At 40.7% G+C, this 23,041-nt stretch overlaps 1 protein-coding gene across 1 annotated transcript in view; it reads left to right on the forward strand.

Annotated features, from left to right (window-relative positions):
- The first annotated feature begins 281 nt into the window (after window positions 1–281).
- Window positions 282–23,041, forward strand: part of FREM2 (FRAS1 related extracellular matrix 2) — a 183,090-nt gene continuing 160,330 nt past the window's right edge. The window contains exons 1-2 of the mRNA XM_032294524.1: window positions 282–6,009; window positions 11,475–11,564. Coding sequence (XP_032150415.1) covers window positions 834–6,009; window positions 11,475–11,564 — 5,266 coding nt within the window. The 5' untranslated portion in view covers window positions 282–833. The remainder of the gene's footprint in view (window positions 6,010–11,474; window positions 11,565–23,041) is intronic.

A 23,041-nucleotide genomic window follows, 5' to 3' on the forward strand; every position in this document is an offset into this window, starting at 1 on the left:
CAACCTGCTCTAGCTATGGCTTTTAATTCCAGCTGTTCTTTTGCAAATATGCCGCAGAATTTCTCAAACGCTCTGTGTTTAGCTTCAAACTCAAACAGCATTGAGTCTAACTTTCCCCTGGGTTTGCAAGTTTCTGTGAGAAATGACCATGCCCTGCGCGGGATTTCATTGAATAGGGAGGAGGAGTCGGGGTGGCTAAAATGGGTAACCCTCGGTCGCAGGCAGATGAAGTGAATTCAGCACAGCAGTGCGTTCCGGCTCCTCTGCAGGAGTCCCAGATCTATTAATAGCAGCCCAGACCCAAGCACCAGCAAGGGTGGGCAACTCCGGGCCACTTCTCCCCTCACTTCCTAGACAACCTGTTGCGCCTCTATCTCCTCCCCTCCTCACAGTTTCCCCGCCTCGGCCTCTAAGAGCTGATTGGCAGAAATTACTACCCAACCCTCAGCTCCGCGCCTCCTCCCCCGAGCAACGATTGGCCTCCTGGGAGGACTGGAGCAAGGGGGCGCAAGGGGGCGCAAGGGGAGGGATTTCCCTCAAAGCCCAGGGTCTGGGGACCTGGAAAGCAGCAGTGGAGGGATTCAATTCTCCGCGCGACTAAGTCGCAGCGGCGGAGCTGGACCGGCTGGGCGGCTTAGGCTCCTCCGCTGAGGCTCCAGCCCGGACCGCGCCGCTCAACTTTGCCATCCTTCTGGCCCAGCCCCGGCCACAGGAGGACCCCTCAGGCAGCGCGCGGTGTTCCTGGCACTTTCAGGCGGTGTCTCTCGTTGTCTGCCCAGGGACTGACTTCGCATGCTCTCAGGCTGACCTGTCCAAGCCTGAACACCCGGACCATGCACGCAGCCGGGACTCCCGGGTTATCCTTGCGCGGGACAGGCAACTCCACCAGCTTTCAACCAGGACTGCCGCCGCCGCCTCGGCTGCTGCTACTGCTGTTGCTGCTTCTCCTGTCACTGGTAAGCCGCGTCCCGGCACAGCCCGCTGCCTTTGGCGGGGCGTTGCTGTCCCCTGGTCTCGTGGGGGCTGCACGGGTCCCTGCTGAGGAGGCCACAGTGCTGGCGAACCGCGGACTCCGGGTGCCTTTCGGCCGTGAAGTCTGGCTGGATCCCCTGCGTGACCTGGTGTTGCAGGTGCAGCCCGGGGACCGCTGCGCGGTTTCGGTGCTAGACAACGACGCACTGGCCCAGCGACCCGGCCGCCTGAGTCCCAAGCGCTTCCCTTGCGACTTTGGCCCTGGCGAGGTACGCTACTCACACCTGGGCGCGCGCAGCCCGTCTCGGGACCGCGTCCGGCTGCAGCTGCGCTACGACGCGCCCGGAGGGGCGGTAGTGCTACCACTGGTGCTGGAGGTGGAGGTGGTCTTCACCCAGCTGGAGGTTGTGACTCGGAACTTGCCTCTGGTCGTGGAAGAACTGCTGGGGACCAGCAATGTCTTGGATGCGCGAAGCCTGGAGTTCGCCTACCAGCCCGAGACAGAGGTGTGCCGCGTGGGCATCCTGTCTGGCTTGGGCGCGCTGCCTCGCTATGGAGAGCTCCTTCACTACCCGCAGGTCCCTGGAGGAGCCAGAGAGGGAGGCGCCCTGGAGCCTGTCCTGATGGACTGCAAAGCTTTCCAGGAGTTAGGAGTGCGCTACCGCCACACGGCAGCCAGTCGCTCACCAAACAGGGACTGGATACCCATGATGGTGGAGCTGCGTTCACGAGGGGCTCCTGTGGGCAGCCCTGCTTTGAAACGCGAGCACTTCCAGGTGCTGGTGAGGATCCGAGGAGGGGCCGAGAACACTGCACCCAAGCCCAGTTTTGTGGCCATGATGATGATGGAGGTGGACCAGTTTGTACTGACAGCCCTGACCCCAGACATGCTGGCAGCCGAGGATGCCGAGTCTCCCCCAGACCTGTTGATCTTCAACCTCACCTCTCCATTCCAGCCTGGCCAGGGCTACTTGGTAAGCACCGATGATCGCAGCCTGCCCCTTTCCTCCTTCACCCAGAGGGATCTGCGCCTCCTAAAGATTGCCTATCAGCCCCCCTCTGAAGACTCCGACCAGGAGCGTCTCTTTGAACTGGAATTGGAGGTAGTGGATCCAGAAGGAGCAGCTTCAGACCCTTTTGCCTTCATGGTAGTGGTGAAGCCCATGAACACAATGGCTCCGGTGGTCACCCGGAATACTGGGCTTATTCTCTATGAGGGTCAGTCTCGACCCCTCACAGGCCCTGCAGGCAGTGGTCCGCAAAACTTGGTCATCAGCGATGAGGATGACCTAGAAGCAGTGCGGCTGGAGGTGGTGGCTGGGCTCCGGCATGGTCACCTTGTCATTCTGGGTGCTTCCAGGGGCAGCTCTGCTCCCAAGAGCTTTACAGTGGCTGAGCTGGCAGCCAGCCAGGTGGTCTACCAGCATGATGACAGAGATGGCTCACTGAGTGATAACCTGGTGCTTCGCATGGTGGATGGAGGAGGCAGGCACCAGGTACAATTTCTGTTTCCCATCACCTTAGTGCCTGTGGATGACCAGCCACCTGTCCTCAATGCCAACACGGGGCTGACACTGGCAGAGGGTGAAACAGTGCCCATCCTGCCCCTTTCCCTGAGTGCAACTGACATGGATTCAGATGATTCTCTGCTCCTTTTTGTGCTGGAATCACCCTTCTTAACTACTGGGCATCTACTTCTCCGCCAAACTCACCCTCCGCATGAGGAACAGGAGCTTCTCAGGGGCCTTTGGAGGAAGCAGGGAGCATTTTATGAGCGAACAGTGACAGAGTGGCAGCAGCAGGACATAACAGAGGGCAGGCTGTTCTATAGACACTCCGGGCCCCATAGTCCTGGGCCAGTCACAGACCAGTTCACATTTAGAGTCCAGGATAACCATGACCCTCCTAATCAGTCTGGGCTACAGCGGTTTGTGATACGTATCCATCCTGTGGATCGCCTCCCTCCAGAGCTGGGCAGTGGCTGTCCCCTTCGTATGGTGGTACAGGAATCGCAGCTCACACCACTGAGGAAGAAGTGGCTGCGCTACACTGACCTAGACACAGATGACCGAGAACTACGTTACACAGTGACTCAGCCCCCCACAGACACAGATGAAAACCACTTGCCAGCCCCACTGGGTACCTTGGTCCTGACTGACAACCCCTCAGTCGTGGTGACCCATTTTACCCAAGCCCAGATCAACCATCATAAAATTGCTTACAGACCCCCGGGTCAAGAACTGGGCGTGGCTACTCGAGTGGCCCAGTTCCAGTTCCAGGTGGAAGACCGAGCTGGGAATGTGGCTCCAGGCACCTTTACCCTTTACTTGCAGCCCGTGGACAACCAGCCACCTGAGATCCTCAACACCGGCTTCACTGTTCAGGGGAAGGGTCAACACATCCTGAGTGAGACAGAGTTGCATGTGAATGATGTAGACACTGATGTCGCCTATATATCTTTCACTCTCACACAGGCACCCAAACACGGCCACATGAGAGTGTCTGGACAGATCCTGCATGTAGGGGGTCTCTTCCACTTGGAGGACATAAAACTGGGCCGAGTTTCCTATGCCCATAATGGGGACAAGTCCCTAACCGATAGCTGCTCCTTGGAAGTCAGCGACAGACATCATGTGGTGCCCATCACTCTCAGAGTGAATGTCCGGCCAGTGGAAGATGAGGTGCCGGTACTGAGCCATCCTACTGGCACACTGGAGTCCTATCTAGATGTCTTAGAAAATGGGGCTACTGAAATCACTGCCAATGTTATTAAGGGGACCAGTGAGGAAACTGATGACTTGATGTTGACTTTTCTCTTGGAAGATCCACCTTTGTATGGGGAAATCTTGGTCAGTGGCATTCCAGCAGAGCAGTTTACTCAAAGGGACATCTTAGAGGGCTCCGTTGTATATGCCCACACCAGTGGTGAGATAGGCCTTTTGCCTAAAGCGGATTCTTTTAACCTGAGTCTGTCAGATAGGTCTCAAGAATGGAGAATTGGTGGCAATACTATCCAAAGAGTTACTATATGGGTGACTATCTTGCCTGTCGATAGCCATGCTCCGGAAATCTCTGTAGGTGAACAGTTTATGGTAATGGAAGGTGATAAAAGTTCTATAACATCATTGCATATAAGTGCTGAAGATATTGATTCCCTGAATGATGACATCTTGTGCACTATAGTTATCCAACCTACTTCAGGTTATGTTGAGAACATATCTCCAGCACCAGGCTCTGAGAAATCAAGAGCAGGGATTGCAATAAGTGCTTTTAATTTGAAAGATCTCAGGCAGGGCCACATAAACTACGTCCAGAGTGTCCATAAAGGGGTGGAACCTGTAGAGGACCGATTTATATTTCGTTGTTCTGATGGCATTAACTTTTCAGAGAGACAGTTCTTCCCCATTGTAATCATTCCCACCAACGATGAACAGCCAGAGATGTTTATGAGAGAATTTATGGTGATGGAAGGCATGAGTCTGGTCATCGATACACCCATTCTCAATGCTGCTGATGCTGATGTTCCCCTGGATGATTTAACTTTCACTATTACCCAATTCCCCACTCATGGTCACATTATGAATCAGCTGATAAATGGCACGGTGTTGGTCGAAAGCTTCACCTTGGACCAGATCATAGAGAGTTCCAGCATTATTTATGAGCATGATGACTCTGAGACTCAGGAAGACAGTGTTGTGATTAAACTAACAGATGGGAAGCACTCTGTGGAAAAGATGATCCTCATTATGGTTATCCCTGTTGATGATGAGACACCCAGAATGGCCATCAATAATGGACTAGAAATAGAAATTGGGGAAACCAAGATCATCAACAACAAAATATTAATGGCAACAGATTTAGATTCAGAAGACAAATCTTTGGTTTATATTATTCGTTATGGGCCAGGACACGGCTTATTACAGAGACGAAAACCTAGTGGTGCCTTTGAAAATATCACACTGGGCATGAATTTTACCCAGGATCAAGTAGACAGAAATTTAATTCAGTATGTCCATTTGGGGCAAGAGGGCATTCGGGACCTAATTAAATTTGATGTGACTGATGGAATAAATGCCCTCATAGATCGTTACTTTTATGTGTCCATCGGGAGCATTGACATTGTCTTCCCTGATGTCATAAGTAAGGGAGTGTCCTTGAAAGAAGGTGGCAAGGTCACTCTCACAACAGACCTACTAAGCACTAGTGACTTGAACAGTCCTGATGAAAACTTGGTTTTTACCATCACCAGGGCTCCCATGAGAGGTCACCTGGAGTGCACAGATCAGCCTGGAGTGTCCATCACATCTTTCACTCAGCTGCAACTGGCTGGAAACAAAATCTACTACATCCACACAGCTGATGATGAAGTGAAGATGGACAGTTTTGAGTTTCAAGTCACTGATGGACGTAACCCTGTCTTTCGGACATTCCGTATCTCCATTAGTGATGTGGACAATAAAAAGCCAGTGATCACCATCCACAACCTGGTTGTCAGTGAAAGTGAACATAAGCTGATTACTCCCTTTGAACTCACTGTGGAAGACAGAGACACTCCTGACAGGCTCCTGAAATTCACTATCACTCAGGTGCCTATTCATGGCCATCTCCTATTCAACAATACCAGACCTGCCATGGTTTTTACCAAGCAAGACTTGAATGAAAACTTAATCAGCTACAAACATGATGGTACCGAGTCAAGTGAAGATAGCTTCTCCTTCACAGTGACTGATGGCACCCATACAGACTTCTACGTTTTTCCCAATACCGTATTTGAAACAAGGAGACCCCAAGTGATGAAGATCCAGGTCTTAGCTGTTGACAACAGTGTCCCCCAAATCACAGTGAATAAGGGGGCCTCTACACTTCGCACTCTAGCCACTGGCCACTTGGGGTTCATGATCACCAGCAAAATATTGAAAGTGGAGGACAGAGACAGCCTACACGTTTCTCTGAGGTTTATTGTGACAGAGGCCCCTCAACATGGATATCTCCTCAACCTGGACAAAGGCAACCACAGCATCACTCAGTTTACCCAAGGTATGTTTCATGTTTCTCTTCTCGGTTATCAAAGGACATTCCAGGTCTCATTCCAGAGAATATGGCTTCACTGAAAGCCTTATAAATACAGCATCAAATTAGAGTCCTAGAGAAGGGAAGGGAACAAACGGGATGGGGAGAACACAGGGACTCACTTCCCTGGGAGAACAGCTACCTTCTTGTCCTACTTTCCATCACAGTGACCTTCATTAGAGGGAGTACTGATGTATTTTGAAAGTGGCAAGATATGCTGCTGAAACAGGAGACGGACTTTGGTGAATTAAGAAGCAGCCTTTCCAATTCCGCTCCATTTGCCGCACCCATCCTCTGAGCATCCTCTGTGTTGTATGCTGCAGGTGGTTCATGAAGCATTTTGGCACCTTAATGAAAGATGTGCTTTCTAAATTCTGTTCAGTCACATTGCTGTCATTATCAATTACCATTCCAAAAAAGCCTTTAAACTTATGTTACTTTTATTAAATTTTAAGAGCATTGTTCGGACACAGTTATGGTTGTTAGGAACTTTGTTACTAATAGATTTGTTTATGTTTATTTACTTTGTAGCTTTTTTAATTTTTTAGTAATATTTTATGACTCAGGCAAATACCCGTCCAGAGACATAAGCCATAAACACCTATCTGGAGTAATAACAATGATGTGTACAGGGCATGCTACTATGATATACATGAAAAAAGAAAGTATACTTAAAGATGTAGAAAATGACAATATGTTCATCACTAAAACATACATCTAATTCATTATTAAGAACATGAATATATGTAAATAAGATTAATGGTAAAGGAGGGAAATTATTTTAGCATTGTGAACCTCCTCTCTGACCTCTTGCAAACACAGCAGCAAAAAACAGTTACCTCAGGCACCTGCATTCTTTAGGCAACAGGGTTTTTCTAACCTGAATTGCCTTTGTGGTGGACACAGTCTGAAGCAGGAAGGACAAGTGACCTATGCAGAGTTATTTAGAGAGGGAAGGGAGAAGCCCATTCACTATGCTGACTTGGGAGTCAGGGCTCTGTTTGGTAGAACGTGCAACTTTCATTACAACAGGATTTGGGTTCCTTTCATGAAAATCTCACCATGTCAGAATGGAAACTAGATCTTTCCTATGTGAGATCTGTGGGTAAAGATGGAGCTTAACCCCAGGGCATCCCAACGGGGGTGTTCTTTTTCTGCAACTGTGTTATGGCCTTAGATAACAAATGCTTTAATAAACATGGATGTAGCAAAATGTAGTGTTACAGTGAACTACTTCTCTGTTTTGGGTGCTGACAAATAGCGCCACACTCCAACCTCCTGATTCTTGGCTTAAGAGCCTGAATGTATCCCAGGGCCTGCAGGGACAGGAAAACCTCAAAGTGCCAAGTGTCATGCTAGACCAGTAGGAAACTTTTACATGAAGGCTTTCTGGGGCTAGTGGTGCCATGCCGTCTTACGCTGGTTTATTTTCATGGAAAGGGAAGAGAATGAAAGGAATATATTAGATGATAGAAAATAGTCCTTCAAATTACTCCTCTGACCTGAAAAAGAAATCTGATTTTAGAGATTTTTAAAAAAGACTATTTTGATGAAGACAGGCAAATGACTTAATTTAAGTTCTGTGGACTAAGTCCAACAGCTCAAAATATTAGAATATTATTTCTGAAGTTGTGAACTCTAAACATTATTCTATTTCTTTATAGGCAGTTGTTCAGTCTCTTACTGACTTTAAGGCACCATGGTTAATATTTAACATCTTTATAAATGTAAAGAAGTTATGCTTATTATGTGATTTGACTTTTTAAGAATTACCTTTTTTCACATTCCAATACAAACCAAAATATTGACTAGGGAAGTTGTTGGTATTTAATCACACAGCACTCATTTGAACAAGTCAAGGCTGGAGTTTGAGTCATAGGTGTTATTTAGGGAGATTAGGCGAGTGGTTTAAAAAATGAAGAAAGCGCCATCAGAAAACTTCTATGGCTCTTCTTCCAGTAGGAGAAATGAAAGCAGTGCTTACAGTGCAGTCCTTTTATGCAGTCCTTTTATTTGTTTTTGTTTTTACTTAATCATAGAAGGATAAGGTAAACTTATATTTTGATGGATTTTCAATGTACTGAATTAGGTCAATTTAGCACAGGTGGCCAGAGAAGGTTATTCCTAAGTTGATTAAGTGGTTCCTAGGAGAAAAAAAAATAATTCCTTTCTAAAACTTACCAAATTGATGAAAGGTTTACAATGTATAATTAAATAAATTATGGATATCATTTATTTATTCCAAACTTCACCTCTTTGCCAAGTTGCCCCTGTTGCCCCCAACCCAGAACTAAATCGCATGTCTCAAGTACTTAGTTTTTTCTTCCCTACAGTTAGTACATAATGACATATTCTGTGGATTAATTCATAAATCAGTTTCAGAAGAGCAGAAATGTCTTCAAAGAGTTTGAACCAGATATGGTTGCCTGGCATTTAATGAACTGAGAATTAAAAACAAACAAACAAAAAAATCTCATGGAATGATTTTGTAGATAAACTAAAATGAATTTAATGTATGTTTAACAACTAGAAGAAAATCTAGATAATTCTTAGATGTTTGCTTAAAAAAAAAGATAACATTTTGGCTATTAGATTATCATTCTACTACTCATGTGTCTTAAGAAAGCTAGACATTGTATATATTTATACTATGTTTATGTTATATGTAGAGGTACCAGTATTATGATGAAAGTACTTACTTTTTTGAATCGTGAATTATTGCTACATTATATGAAAAATTTAAAGGTTTTAGTATGTTCCAACTAATCAATAACACATGCCCCAACTTGGAGAGAAAATTGGGTATGTGAGTGCCATATAGTTTCATTTACGTTCTCTTTATCTTAAAAAAAAAGTTCTTAAAATTCAGTTTTGAAGTGAGGATTTATTTCAATGAAACTATCCCTTAACAATTATATTTTTGCTTAAGAAAACATTGCCACAGATGCTAGGCGTGCTAAACAGTTCCTTTTCTCCTAGCAGGGCCTTTAGATTTTCTTATACAATTTGGAGGGGTGAGGACATTGAAAGAGGGTCTTCCCCCACATGGCCAGAGGTCATGGTTCTTACAGTAAAGATGTGTAGTGAGCAGAGTTTACTGCATGATTTTACTGATAAAGTGAAGGTTATAAAATTAAGAATTATAAGAGTAAACAGGCAAAGAGTTGTACAGGGTCTTCAGTCCTTACCCTGGCAGAAACATCCTTCATGCAAAAGTAGATATGCAAGGGTGATCTGATCCACTGGGAAACATAACCATACAGAAAGATAAAAGTGAAACTAGGCAGCAAGTGTGGAAAGTTGTAGTAGGGTTAGAAATGAGGGGCCTGGCTCAGTGGCTCACACCTGTAATCTTAGAGCACTTTGGGAAACAGAGGCGGGAGGACTGCTAAGGCTAGCCTGGGCAACATAGTGAGACCCCATCTCTATATTAAATATCGTTTTTTAAAAAAGAAATTAAGTACTAAGGGAGAATCAAACATCTTAGGCATGTTTTACCTCCAAATACCTCTATTAGCAAGAAGGTACCATTAAGTGTAAAATCAGATTTTCCCTTCTGCAAGTGTTCTCTTTTGAAACTTTATGAGCCAGGGTAGAGCACACATTTTACATCTGTAAAGTGGAGCTATAGAAATTTATGAGGTCATTGGTCCATCCTAATACCTTGCCTCACTTGAGATTAACATTTCATAAAGCCATTGTCCTCTATATAAGCCTCTGAATTTCATAGCATGAACTTAGTAGAGCTTTTAGGAGATGGAAAAACCATGGAACACACATTAGACAGGTAGATATTACCTATCATTGTCATAGCTATTTTTAGCCATGATCTTGACTTTTTGTAGCCTTAGAAACTCACTGATTGGACTGGATCAATTGATGATCTACTATAAATATCACAGGACAAAATTATATATATATATATGTTTATTTATTTATATATATATACACACATATATGTTTGTATATTTACATATATGTATATATATACACACACATATATATGTTTATATGACTCCATCTTGGAGAAAAAATTATATATATATATAAAATATATATATATTTTATATACACATATATATATATATCTGTCACCCAAGCTTGAGTGCAGTGGCGCAATCTCGGCTCACTGCAACTTCTACCTGTGAGGTTCAAGTGGTTCTCCTTTCTCAGCCTCCTGAGTAGCTGGGCCTACAGGTGTGCCCCACCATGCCTGGCTAATTTTTGTATTTTTAATAGAGACAGGGTTTCACTATGTTGGCCAGGCTGGTCTTGACCTCCTGACCTCCTGATCTACCCAGCTCAGCCTCTCAAAGTTCTGGGATTACAGCTGTGAGTCACCAAACCCAGGGATATTTTCTTTATTATGTTGTATGTATGGCATCATTAAGGAAAGGAACTGGTAAGATGGATGCATAAGTTTTAAAAATCATGTCTTAGTAATGAAAACAAATGTATGCATGTGAATTTGATAGAGTAGAAAACAACATAAGGAACATTTCTGAGATGATATAACTTTCTGCTCAGAATAAAGCTTTCCAATTTTTTTTTTTTTTTTGAGACAGGGTCTTACTCTCTCGCCCAGACTGGAGTGCAGTGGTGCAACCTCAGCTCACTGCAACTTCTGCCTCCCAGGCTCAAGTGATTCTCTGGCCTCAACCTTCCAAGTAGCTGAGATTACAGGCTCACACCACTACCACGTGGCTAATTCTTGTCAGAGACAGCATTTCACCATGTTGGCCAGGCTAGTCTTGAACTCCTGACCTCATATGATCCAGCTGCCTCAGCCTACCAAAGTGCTGGGATGACAGACATGAGCCACTGTGTCCGGCCGGCTTCCACTTGTATTAGATGTGTTAGTTTTTTTTTTCTCAACAGGGAGTCATCAGTTCTTTCAATGTGTGTGATTTTTTGAAAATATCACCTTCATTTTTACTCTCAAACTTTGGAGACCAAAAAATAGCCTGCTGCAGTACAAAAAGTAAGAAAAATTAGCCAGTGTTGAGAAGCAAAGCCTCTGTCCTCTGCAAACCAGTTCTTTACAGGGAGGCAAAGGGTGTGATTTCAAGAGTGCCAGGAAATCTGCCATGCCTCAAAATATCTTCCTTTCCACCTGTCATGGTGCCTGGCATTCCATATTTAGATAGTCATTCCTTTGGTGCATGAACATGCAAATACCACTGGGAGGGGCAACACCTTGCTATTATTATAAACTCTTGTACTCTATTTATCTGTGTAAGGGATCAAGTTTCCATGGGACAGCTGAAATCTAGGGGCTTAGAGATCTGAGAAATAAGATAGCACTGTTTCTCTTAGGAGGAAAAAGGAATTTAAACATGTTTATAGGAAAACCAGTAGCCAATAAAATTTACCATAATTAGTCATCAATTTTACTCTGTTAATTAATCATCTTGTTTTTGGTTATTTTCTAGCTGACATTGATGACATGAAAATATGCTATGTCTTAAGAGGTGGGGCTGATGCCACAAGCGATATGTTCTATTTTGCAGTTGAAGATGGTGGTAAGTATTCCACTCTCCTAGTAGTGACAGCAAGGAGAGAGACTTTTCTTGGTCGCTCTTTGATGATGTTATTTCAAGAAGTCTTTATTAAGTAATACGATCACCTGAATTTAACCTGGTATTTGCTGTAGACAATTTTACAGTCTCACTATGGCACAACCCTCTTATGTAAAGGCTATAGATAAAAGTTCTAGTTATATTACTTTTGTCTTATTATTTGTAAAGCGCTAAAGAGAGAAATCGGTATAAATAGAATCTCCATGTCTAGTTGTTCAGATTACTCCCTGCATGAGGCTGCCTACTTGAGTCGGTAAGAGGATGTTGGAATTCAGCCGCTGCTCCACTCATAGCCACACGCTCCTTGACGTATACAAAATGGTATATAAAATGCGGCCCAAAGGAGCTGCATTTTCCTAATTCACTCGTGGGTGCTGTGTTAACTCATACTGATGGATAATGTGTTGCATTCACTAAGAAATTAGTAGTAAATTAATGTCTGTTTTATCTCACCAATCTCAGAATTTTTAATGATTTTCTTGTTTTGGGGATTTTGTGACCTAGTCCTGCTAAAAGTTTTTCTGAGCTAATTTTCCTGGGCAATATTATGCTCTTACTCCCACAGAACTGCCTGCCACTTACACTCCCTTCAGGTCAGATCTCTTGTCTTTCTAACTCTGTGGATGAGGAAAAAAACTGGTCACTGTCAGATTGCTCATAAAGATGATTTTGTTCTTGCCTGTTTTCATGGGAAGCAAAAGAACCTCCCCAAGTACGCGTGTTGTGTGAACAGGACACCTGAACTGAGGGTATATGTGAGAGAGAAGAGAGAGACAGGAGAAAAATAATTCATATGCTGTTACCTGTTTCCTTATGATGCTTTTTAAAAATGGCACACTATTATGTCATCTATCTCAAAAAGACTCCATTCTTACCCTCCATGTTTTTGGAAGCATTACGTAGGATTTGTTTAAAATATCACTGGACACAACATGATCATAGTTCTGAAAAATGACAATTGTTGAGTGTGTGCCAGAGAGGCAAAAAAAATGTGTTAACTTGGGTTTAACTGTTTGATTCCTACTGTAAATCAGAGTCAATCATGTTAATGCCTTTACTTTTTTGAGTAACCAAATCATAGTTTAGTGTTCTATGTATTGATAAAAGGAATACTAGCATAAAACTAAGCTCTAAAAAGGAAATCAACTCATAAAAAAAATCTTGAACCTTGCAGCTTGAATCTTGCTGCTCAAATGAGTAATTCTATTGTAAATAAACTTTAGAGTGAGATCCTGAAACAATCCAAATCTGTGTAACATACATAAAAATTTAAGGACAAAATTAGTGGTTTAAGACACCATGTTTATCTCTTAGAATGACTGAATAAACCTCAATAGCAAAGTGTGACTTTCTGTAAGATTACAAACAAAAGTTTCAAGTTCATTGGCTATAATTACTCTAAAATATTATATCCTATACTTTTTAATAAAATATTTTGCTTTTTTGCTCATACGCGCACATACACATTATTTTACCTTAGCTGGGTGGAATGGTAGCATTTACTTTAAAATTGTGGTCTCTATTCCAATTTTGGAAAATACTCTATAGTATCATATTTCAAAATATTAAGTGAAGAATGACTAGCTGAAGAGGCTGGGTTTATGTTTATATTTGCTGAAAATGTGGCAAGGCCTCTAAAGATTGTCTTTATGGAAGTAGGAACATAATCACCTTAGGAGCCTTTTTGGAGAGAGAGTTTCATGTGAGAGATAAAAATTTCAGATTTTCTTTTTTACCCTCTTTCTCTTTACTGGCAGAGCATTACCTATGGGGCTCAGGCAAATTTTGGCAAGCTGTCGAACAGAATTTACCTTAATTCCCCTGATATAAGAAAACTACCCTTTGACAGAATAAACACAGAGACCTGAAAGATTAAAAATTCACATTTGTATCTCTAAATTGTTTTAACCTGATTCTTAATTTTTAAAGGATTTTTGTATTCCCTTATAAATGTTCTAATGTTTGAATGAGAAGTGCAGTACTATTTAAACTTAATTAGCTGTAGTAATCTATTGTCATCTACTCTATACAGTGATAGCTGGCATTTCTATAGGTCATCCCAATTAAATATGAAATGCATGAATATTTCACCCCTGGGAAGCAAGTCAACGCACAATGGTATAAAATTGAGAACTCCCTATGTCCAGTTTGCTTTCCAATCTGATAAATTCACCTTGTTCAAATCAACGTGATTGGTTTTACGACAGTAACTGTCTAAGGAAATCAGTGGGGCAAACATAATCCTTGAATAACCTGAAAAATAAAACATAATTCAATTTAAGGGATTTAGAATAGGAGAAGAGATTGAGAAGAACAGAAGCCTCAGACCTCTTGTTTCAGATTTAATTGTGTTACCATGGGAATCTAGCTGGCCACAGGATTCTTCTGTTACCATATGGCAATGGATTAGTGACCATCCATTACTAAAGTGACTATGCTTGGGACAGAGTTACTACTTTTGAAGTTTTGGAGTGCTTGGGGACTTTTACCAAATAACAGAATTAAAGAGAACACTATCTGAGCAATAGATAACATCAGGGTCTTTACCTCAGGGGAAGTCTACCGTATTTGGACTTAGTACATGTTGGTTGATATAGCACATGTCCACAACATGCACAGATCCTTATATCTTAGGGTTTTTTCAATTAGATTTTATACCTTCTATGTTATTTATTGTTACTTACGTGATTTTTGCCTTCATATCATCCCTGTGAGCAATATAAACAACAACAACAAAATTATGATTTCTATTTGCCAGATGAGGAAACTGAATCACCAAAATAAGTAACTGTCCTTCAAGCTGCACAACTGGGCAGCTAGAGGCTGCTTTCAATCCCAAATTCTTTCCTCAAACAACAGTAAGCAATAACTTCCACACTTATTCAGATAGGTATAAGAGGGGGGCGTTCTTGAACTTCTCTGGGTTCTGCAGACCGACTTTCTAGGAATGTTTAATAGATGAGAATGAAGTCAGAGTGGGATCTGCTTTTCTGAGAGACAAAAAACTTCGTGTCTTCTAAAGCATGGATTTTTATTTTAAAATACTTTAAAAGTTGTAGTGCCCTAAACTTTGTAGTACTCTTTCTTGGTATCATAGTGTAATTCCTTTTTAAAAAACACTTTTGGCCAGGCGTGGTGTCTCACGCCTGTAATCCCAGCACTTTGAGAGGCCAAGGCGGGTGGATCACGAGGTCAAGAGATCGAGACCATCCTGGCCAACATGGTGAAACCTTGTCTCTACTAAAAATACAAAAAAAATTAGCTGGGCATGGTGGCGTACACCTGTAGTCCCAGCTACTCGGGAGGCTGAGGCAGGAGAATTGCTTGAACCCAGGAGACGGAGTTTGCAGTGAGCCGAGGTCACACCACTGCACTCCAGCCTGGCGCCTGGTGACAGAGTGAGACTGTGTCTCAAAAATAAATAAAATAAAAAATAAAAATAAAAAACACTTTTGTTTTGGGTTCAGAGGTACATATGCAAGTTTGTTATATAGGTAAAGTCATTTCAAGAGGGCTTGTTGAACAGATTATTTGTGACCCGGGTACTAAGCCTAGTACACAATAGTTATTTTGTTTTATAATTTTTAAAGTATTTTACAATGCAATGTGTTTATTGGAATATTAATAAAGAGCAAGAAAATGTGATGTCAGAATAGGGCACTCATGCAGGAACTCTGGGCCAGTCAACGTATGTGAATGCATCATTACAAAGTATAAGGTCAAGTTTTGAAGTTCAGGAACATATTCCCGCTAACTGTGGCTTCATCTAATGAGCTCATGTATATATGTAGCAATTGCCTATGGATTTAGCTAAACTGTCTTCCATTTCTTTTTGCTTTCATGCTTTATATCTTCATGAAGGTAACTGATAATACAGACCTGGGAAATACATCTTCCTTTGTTGATTGCCTCTTTGAATTCTAATTCCAGATCTATCTAGTACCCTGGAATTTTGTTGGGGGGAAAGAAAACATTTATTCTTTTATTTTTTTGGTAGTCAACCATTTTTATCTGATTCCTTCTCAGTGTTCAACTCTCTGTAATTTTCCTATAAGGTCTAACATGAAAGTGCTTTGTCGAGCCCTTCTAGCTCTTTATTGTGTTGTGAAAGCTGGTCTCACATAACTATTCCAGGTATGCCCCACCCTCAGCCCTAATGACTGTTAATCACTCTTCATCACCAGGCTCAAATATCATTTCCTCTCCAAAGCTGCTCCCAACATCACAGTGACAAAGTTAGTCTCACTCTGTTTTATGCTTTTATTCCCAACTTTATTTACAGTAAAAATTCATATTATCATTATTTACTAATGCAAAAACCTTCATTAATAAGGAAGAAACTTCTTCATATCAAAAAAGTTATCATTAATCTTTGTACCTCAGTGCCTACCCAAGGTTGAGCACAAGATAAATACTTACCGAATATTAAAATGAATAAACAGGAGAAAAACAGTTGCTCTCTTTTGACACAAAAATCAATTAAACAGTATGATAAGAGAAACTCCTATAAACAATTCCCAGTAGACCCTTTGCATTCCTTTAGATATAGGAATTGCCCTATCCTAGCATTAATTTAAATCCCTATGGCACCAAGAAAGTTTTTTAGTAAAGCTTTCACATTTTTAAACATATGAAATTAACTAAATCAACTGCTGTGAAAATTCCTTTGAAATCTTCAGTGAAATGCACTTAAGATTGAAGTATTAACCACCAGTTCAGAGCTCATATTATTCTTAAAGAAGCCTTTTCAGAAAAAAAAAAAAACAAAAAACTGGTAAGTTTATTATTAAAGAATTATACAATTTAAAATCTAAAAGGAAATAGACATTTTCTATAAGTCACTGAAATTTTAAAGCCAGCAGCACCATGACTGTATTTCAGTTACTCCAGTATTTTCTTCTGTGGTATGAGGTAACATTAGGACAGGTGGAAAAGTAGAAGACAATATTAGCAAAAAGTATCACTAGCTTTCATTAAAAAATCCTTGTGTAAACTTTTAATTTTTTTGTTTTAAGTCTCAAAGCCTCAGCATCAGAGCCAGCTTGTTTTATTTGATGGACTTAAAAAATAGAATATGTGATCACCTAGCTGGACATATTGAGTAGGAGGAGTCTTACATTTTTATTCATTATGAAAATCAACTTGCTGCTTCCTTATTTGAACCCTCTCATATGACATAGGCATGCAGTCTAAGTGAGTTCTGCCTGCTGGGTTTGGCATTGAAACTGGGGCAGCAGACATAATATCTGCGTTGGCCATTATAGTGTTATCTAGGCCACAGCCAGACTTTTTTTTGCTGTTGTCTTTGATTATGTCTTTTGGTGCTCAATTTTCCATCCCCCAAGATCCTTGATTCATATGCTATTGAAGGATGTTATAAATAGCATCTTGACATACTAGTAACTGCAAAGTCATTTCTATATATGAAATGTCATTTAAGGTCGAGGCTTTTGAATTGTTATTCCATATTTGATGATTGACTCCTCAAACACAGAGAGACTACTGGACGCCTTTCATTTTAGATAGAAGGAGCACAAACTTTTGCTTGAAAGTGACCAATAACTTTGGGGTTTAAGACAGAGTAATTACTGGTAATTAGCTTGAAGGTAAGTCAAGGGCTGGAAAAATATAAATAGAGTAAGTAGGAAAGAGAGGTCTGAGTACAAGCATTAAAAGATTGTACAGACATATTCAGCTCAGAGAAAAAAGCAAGCATTCTTGGCAATAAAATTAATTGCTAGTGACATGAGAACCAGAGAAAAGATGCTAGTGCCTTAGGGAGTTATAATAAGACAGTGAAGTAATGTCAGGCACTGATACAAATATTTTTAATCTGTAAGGCAATGCATGGCCTACTAGAATACAGGTCATAGTCTACTAGGATACAGATCTTGGCAACTGTGGCTGAATGTGTGTAAGCCTTTCACTCTTCATTAAGCAGTTTGCAATAGACCAAGTCATCAAGGTGTTTTTATGCCAGATCACTGTCTATAAAAGCATGACTGTATTAAGGCACCTGTACTGTGTACAAGAATGAAGCTAAACCTTTTAGACAGAAAATTATAAACTCAAGTTTATACCTTTTAGATAGAAAAGTAAAACTTAATTTTATTTATTATTCTTTAGATTCATTACAAAATTATACATTATATGAATATACTGTTTTCATTGGCTTTAGTTCAGAGGACTTTTTAAAAAATTGTTAAATCTTTGGGTGACTGTGTGTTCTTGTTAGGAACATTTCTAAAAATTTCACATGATTTCATATTACTCAGAACAAATGATCACCATTTAAACACTAAGCAAATTTTTCATAGGTGATTTAAGTACCATAATCTCAAATCAAATGTTTATTTGTGGTGTATGTTAATAATTCAATAGTATCCCAGCCTGTTTCTTTACATTTGCTCTGATGGCTGGGAGAAGTGGAAAGTGATTTTCAAAGGAGAATCACACAGTGGTAATTAGTATTATTCTGTATTTGCTAGAACCTGAGATAATGCAACAGATAACCAGAATGCAATGTAAAAGAAGGGTCAGAGTTTCTATCATGAGTCTTATTTGCTAAAACAAGAATCCCTGTAAATTTGGTTATTCAATTACTAAAAAAATATTTTTGGAACACCCACTCACCATGTTTCAGGTGTCCCTTGGGATCTGAGAAAACGATGACTATTACAGTCAGGATCTTTGACCTCAGATTCATCCTTAGGATAAAACAGTAGACAAATGAGTTAAACTTTGTTTAAAGTATTCTGAAGGTTATAATTAAGCCACAGATAGAGATACAGTTGTCAGGAAAGTCATCTAAAAGGTGGTATGTAGGTACAGACTTAGGACAGGAATGAAGCTGCCACTAGAGGAAGTGAAGAAGAAAGCTTCCAAGCGGAAGGAAAAGCATGTGCAAAGCGACTTGAGCTTTGTGTGTTCAAGACTTGGAAGAGCACCAGCATGGCTGCAGCTCCATGAATAAACCAGAGAGGATAACAAGATGAGGCTGGAGAGCTAGATCAAAACCCGATGGTACAGAGCTTTGTATACCCAGGGGAATGATTTAGATTTTGTGCTAAAGAAAAGAGAAACCCACCTGTATTAGTCCATTTTTACACTGGTCTAAAGAACTACCTGAGATTGGGTAATTTATGAAGAAAAGGTTTATTTGACCCACAGTTATGCATGGATGGGGAGGCCTCAGGAAACTTACAATCATGGCAGATGGTGAAAGAGAAGCAAGTAACTTCTTCAAAAGGTGGCAGGGGAGAGAGTGAGTGAAGGGAACTGCCACACTTTTAAACCATCAGATCTCATGAGAACTCACTCACTATCCTGAGAACCACATGGGGGAAACCACCCCCATCATGATCCAATCACCACTCACCAAGTCCCTCCTTCAACACATGGGAATTACAATTCGAGATGAGATTTGGGTGGGGACACAGAGCCAAACCATATTACCACGAAATCATTTTAAAGCAGGGGAGCATTGTGTTCCAATTTGTTGTTTTAGGAAGATGCTTCTTGCAATTGTAGAGAATCTATAGGAAGACAGCAAGGGGAAATAGAAAGATTGACATGAGGCTGATGCAGAAAGGCAGATGTCATATGGGAAGAAGAAGGTAGGCTTGATATACTGTTAGATGTAAATCTGTAAGACTTATTATGGGTTGCAGTACAGGGTAAGAAAAAAGGAGACCTTAAGCAGGATTCTAGGTTTTATGGCCAACGGAGAATGGTGCTGCCATTTATTTAGAGGAAATAGACTAGAGGGGCATGGGCTAGGTTTGAGGGACGAAATTAAGAGGACATTAGAAGCATATTAATTATGAGACCTCTTGCTACTCTGAAATGTGTGTACAGGAAGGCCAGCCTTTTCATCTTGCTTATCTTTTCTTCCATCGCAGTTAGAAGCACGGCTTTAGGAGTGAGAACTGGAGCAAATACTGGTTGTGCCTCTTACCATAATTTGTGATGTGACCCTGGGCCAAGTGACTGAGACTTTCTCAACCTCAGTTTCATTTATAAAGTTGGGATAATACTAGTACCTACCTAATAGGGTGCTTTTGAAGATTAAGTAGATAATTCATGAAAATAAGATCATGCATGCGGCACAGTTCCTGTCACATAGTAACAACTGTGCAGGTAGCTGCCGTTGCTGTAGCCACTCCTCTGAGGGCTTCCAGAGCTTTTCTGTTCTTTATTTTTCTTTCTTATGTCCCCTCCCTCCCTTTCTTCTTTTCTTCCTTTCTCCTATCTTTCTCACAGTAGCTGTCTATACAGTGAGACTGCTCATTGGGTGTTGGTGGAGAGATGGGGCAATACACCAGGATGGAAAGTGAAAAGCTGATGAGCCCTTCTGCAGTGCAATGTTCATTGCTAAGAAGGCTTTTAAGGTTATTTCACAGGTTGTAAGTAGTTTAACCAATATTTTCATTATAAACATACTAACAAAGGAGTTTTCCCTAGGGCCAAATACAAGAAATTTTAAAAAACCCACTGTATCTCTGAAGCTCAGCCTGCATGTTTTATTTCTCCTTTTTTAAGGGTTAAAGTATAAATTTTATAGGCTTGAAGGTTAAATACAGTATCTTGATTTAATAAAAATGTAACCCTTCAAAACATCTGGGTTTAGCAAAAATGAGGTTCAAAGGACAGTTTTGATTGCAAATCTCAATATGCTGAGCCAAAAATGGTTGACGAGATGGGTTAAATGCCATGTTTATTTTGGTATTGGAATCACCTAAATATGGTTTGTTATGGAGAGAATGATATATATAGTCACCCCAGTGGCCAGATGCCCCATTTAGTCAATATTGTAGAGAAAAAAGGAACTAAATAAATGTGTCTTTGGGAAAACTAGTAAATTTAGGCACTGAGAAGAGCTTGTAAAACTAGTAAATTTAGGCTTTAAGGAACTTGAAATTCCTTATTGAGGTCATTGGAAAATGAGTGTTGTGTGTATGCAGATACTCCTAACAAGCTCCTTCAAAAGCTCAATGTTGCTTATCAAAACAATTTGTAGTAAAAGAGTACTTCTTGATTTTATTTTGTGAAAATGTAAAATTCTACTTTTCCTGAGATTAGAGGAAAACTATATGCTTTTTACAATCTTGTAATTTTAATATCTTCATAAGTAATGATTGGGTAATGAATAAATTTTAACAGCTACAATCACAAACTTTCTACCTGATAAGTATTAAAGCCTTGTACCTTTCTGCAATATCCCAGTGAGGTCAAAAGGACAAATGTCATACTTAATCCTGATTGCAAATAAGGAAAAATGAGATTCATTGAAGTTTAACTTTGTGACACAGTGATGAATGCATGAATCACACACACAAATAAAGTATAAGTACTTTTGCTCTTGCTTAAAAAATGTGGATTGATTTCATAATGTACGTTTTCTAAGACCAAAAATGTTTGTATAAACAAGAAAAAAATGTCTTTTTTAACATTCTGTTTAGAATAGTTAGTACAAGTTTACTAAGATTATTAATTTATTAATCTGGTTCTGCCCCTTTATAGTCAAAAAAATCAATTGCCAAGTAGCTGCATTTAAGCAATGAGGAAATATTAAAGAAACAATGTACCTTCAGATGGTTTACACTTAGAATTCTTACATTTTTAGGAGAGAAGTTTCCAGAATGAATTATTCAGTTATAGCTAATTACCATTAGCTAATTGATAACATTAATAACATTCATTTTTATTGCAGAGTATTATTATTCTTGGAACAAAGACATTAAAAGAAAAAGATTAGGGAATAAAATTATATAGCTTTATTTGGTTTTCAACTTAGAATTTTTTTTTCTTGGTGTTAATTTTGTGCTAAGCTTAGAAAATAGCAGCCTTCATGGTAGCTTTTGATGAAGGAAGTGAGGACACAATTATCCTGTTCCTGTTCTCAGAGAGCGCTGACTACGTTCTTGCAGACAGAGAGAGCAGAAGTGCCTGCACTCCATTTCTTTGCTGGATTCTTTAGCACAGGAAGGTTTAATCATTTCATCTTGGTAATGTGCCACCTGCTACCTTTAACTCTACAGCTGTTAGAGGCATGAGTTGAGAACACTGAAAACAGTGTTTTCAAGCATAGTTCAAGAGTGCCACTTCAGAAATTGAAAATAAGGTGGTGAAACTGGTTGGTAAACTTTAGAAATCCCCAAGAAAGGAAAGAGCCATTTTGTGTTCCCATAATTCTTCTCTTGCTTTACTAGATTTTAGGCAGAAATAGCCAAAAATTAAGTGCATTACATCACTGCTATAAAATTAAGAAATATAGAGTACATTTGATTCTTTAGGAAATTGTTTTCTCAATTTCTTCCTTCCACCTTAACTTCAGAGTCATTTCATTTTACCATCCATGTCCACCCAGGTACTAAATCCAGCCGCTTTTCCTGGTTTCTGAATTTCTGTTGAGTAAGATTCCTGCACATTCCCCACGGCTATTGCATCCTTCAGAACCACATTGAAGCTTATCTTAAATGACATAATAGATGTAAACTGCTTTGTAATTATGGGCACAAAGTAAGTGCTATATTCATATTAGCCATTCCCCCCACTATAATATCATATGCTGCCATGAGAGACAGGATTTTTATCTCTGTTTTTCACCAACATACCCTCAGTACCTGAGCACATATAGGTGCTCGATAAATATTTATTGAATGAATGAAAAAATTTCTTCCAATGCAATTCTAATCGATCTTTGTCTCTTGTTGCCTTCTCCTGTAACCTGAATATAGCTTGTTTCCAAAATTACCTAAAAATACAAATGTGATTTTAGACCAAGCGCAGTGGCTCACGCCTGTAATCCCAGCACGTTGGAAGGCCAAAGCAGGGCAGATCATTTGAGGTCAGGAGTTTGAGATCAGGCTGGACAACATGGTGAAACCCTGTCTCTACTAAAAATACAAAAATAAGCTGGGCGGGTAGCACATGCCTGTACCCGGGAGGCGGAGGTTGCAGTGAGCCAAGATTGTATCACTGCACCCCAGCCTGGGCAACAGAGTGAGACTCTGTCTCAAAAATAAATAAATAAATAAATAATCTTTTTAAAAAAACTTCTTTCCTCCCTTCTTGAAGAACTGCCACAGTTAATTTTCTAAAGTGCAAATTTGATGTTTTCTCTACTTTACAACTCTCAATGTTTTGTTTTGTTTTTGAGACAGAGTTTCTCTCTCCTTGCCCAGGCTGGAATGCAATGGTGCAATCTTGGCTCGCTGCAACCTCCACCTCCCAGGTTCAAGCGATTCTCCTACCTCGGCCTCCCGAGTATCTGGGATTACGGGTGCCTGCCACCATGCCCAGATAATTTTTGTATTTTTAGTATAGACAGGGTTTCATCATGCTGTCCAGACTCATCTTGAACTCCTGACCTCAGGTGATCCACTGCCTCCACCTCCCAGAGTGCTGGGATTACAGGC

Source organism: Sapajus apella, unplaced genomic scaffold (assembly GCF_009761245.1).
Source record: "Sapajus apella isolate SASKATOON/1434 unplaced genomic scaffold, GSC_monkey_1.0 scaffold32, whole genome shotgun sequence".
Taxonomy (NCBI): Eukaryota; Metazoa; Chordata; class Mammalia; order Primates; family Cebidae; genus Sapajus; species Sapajus apella.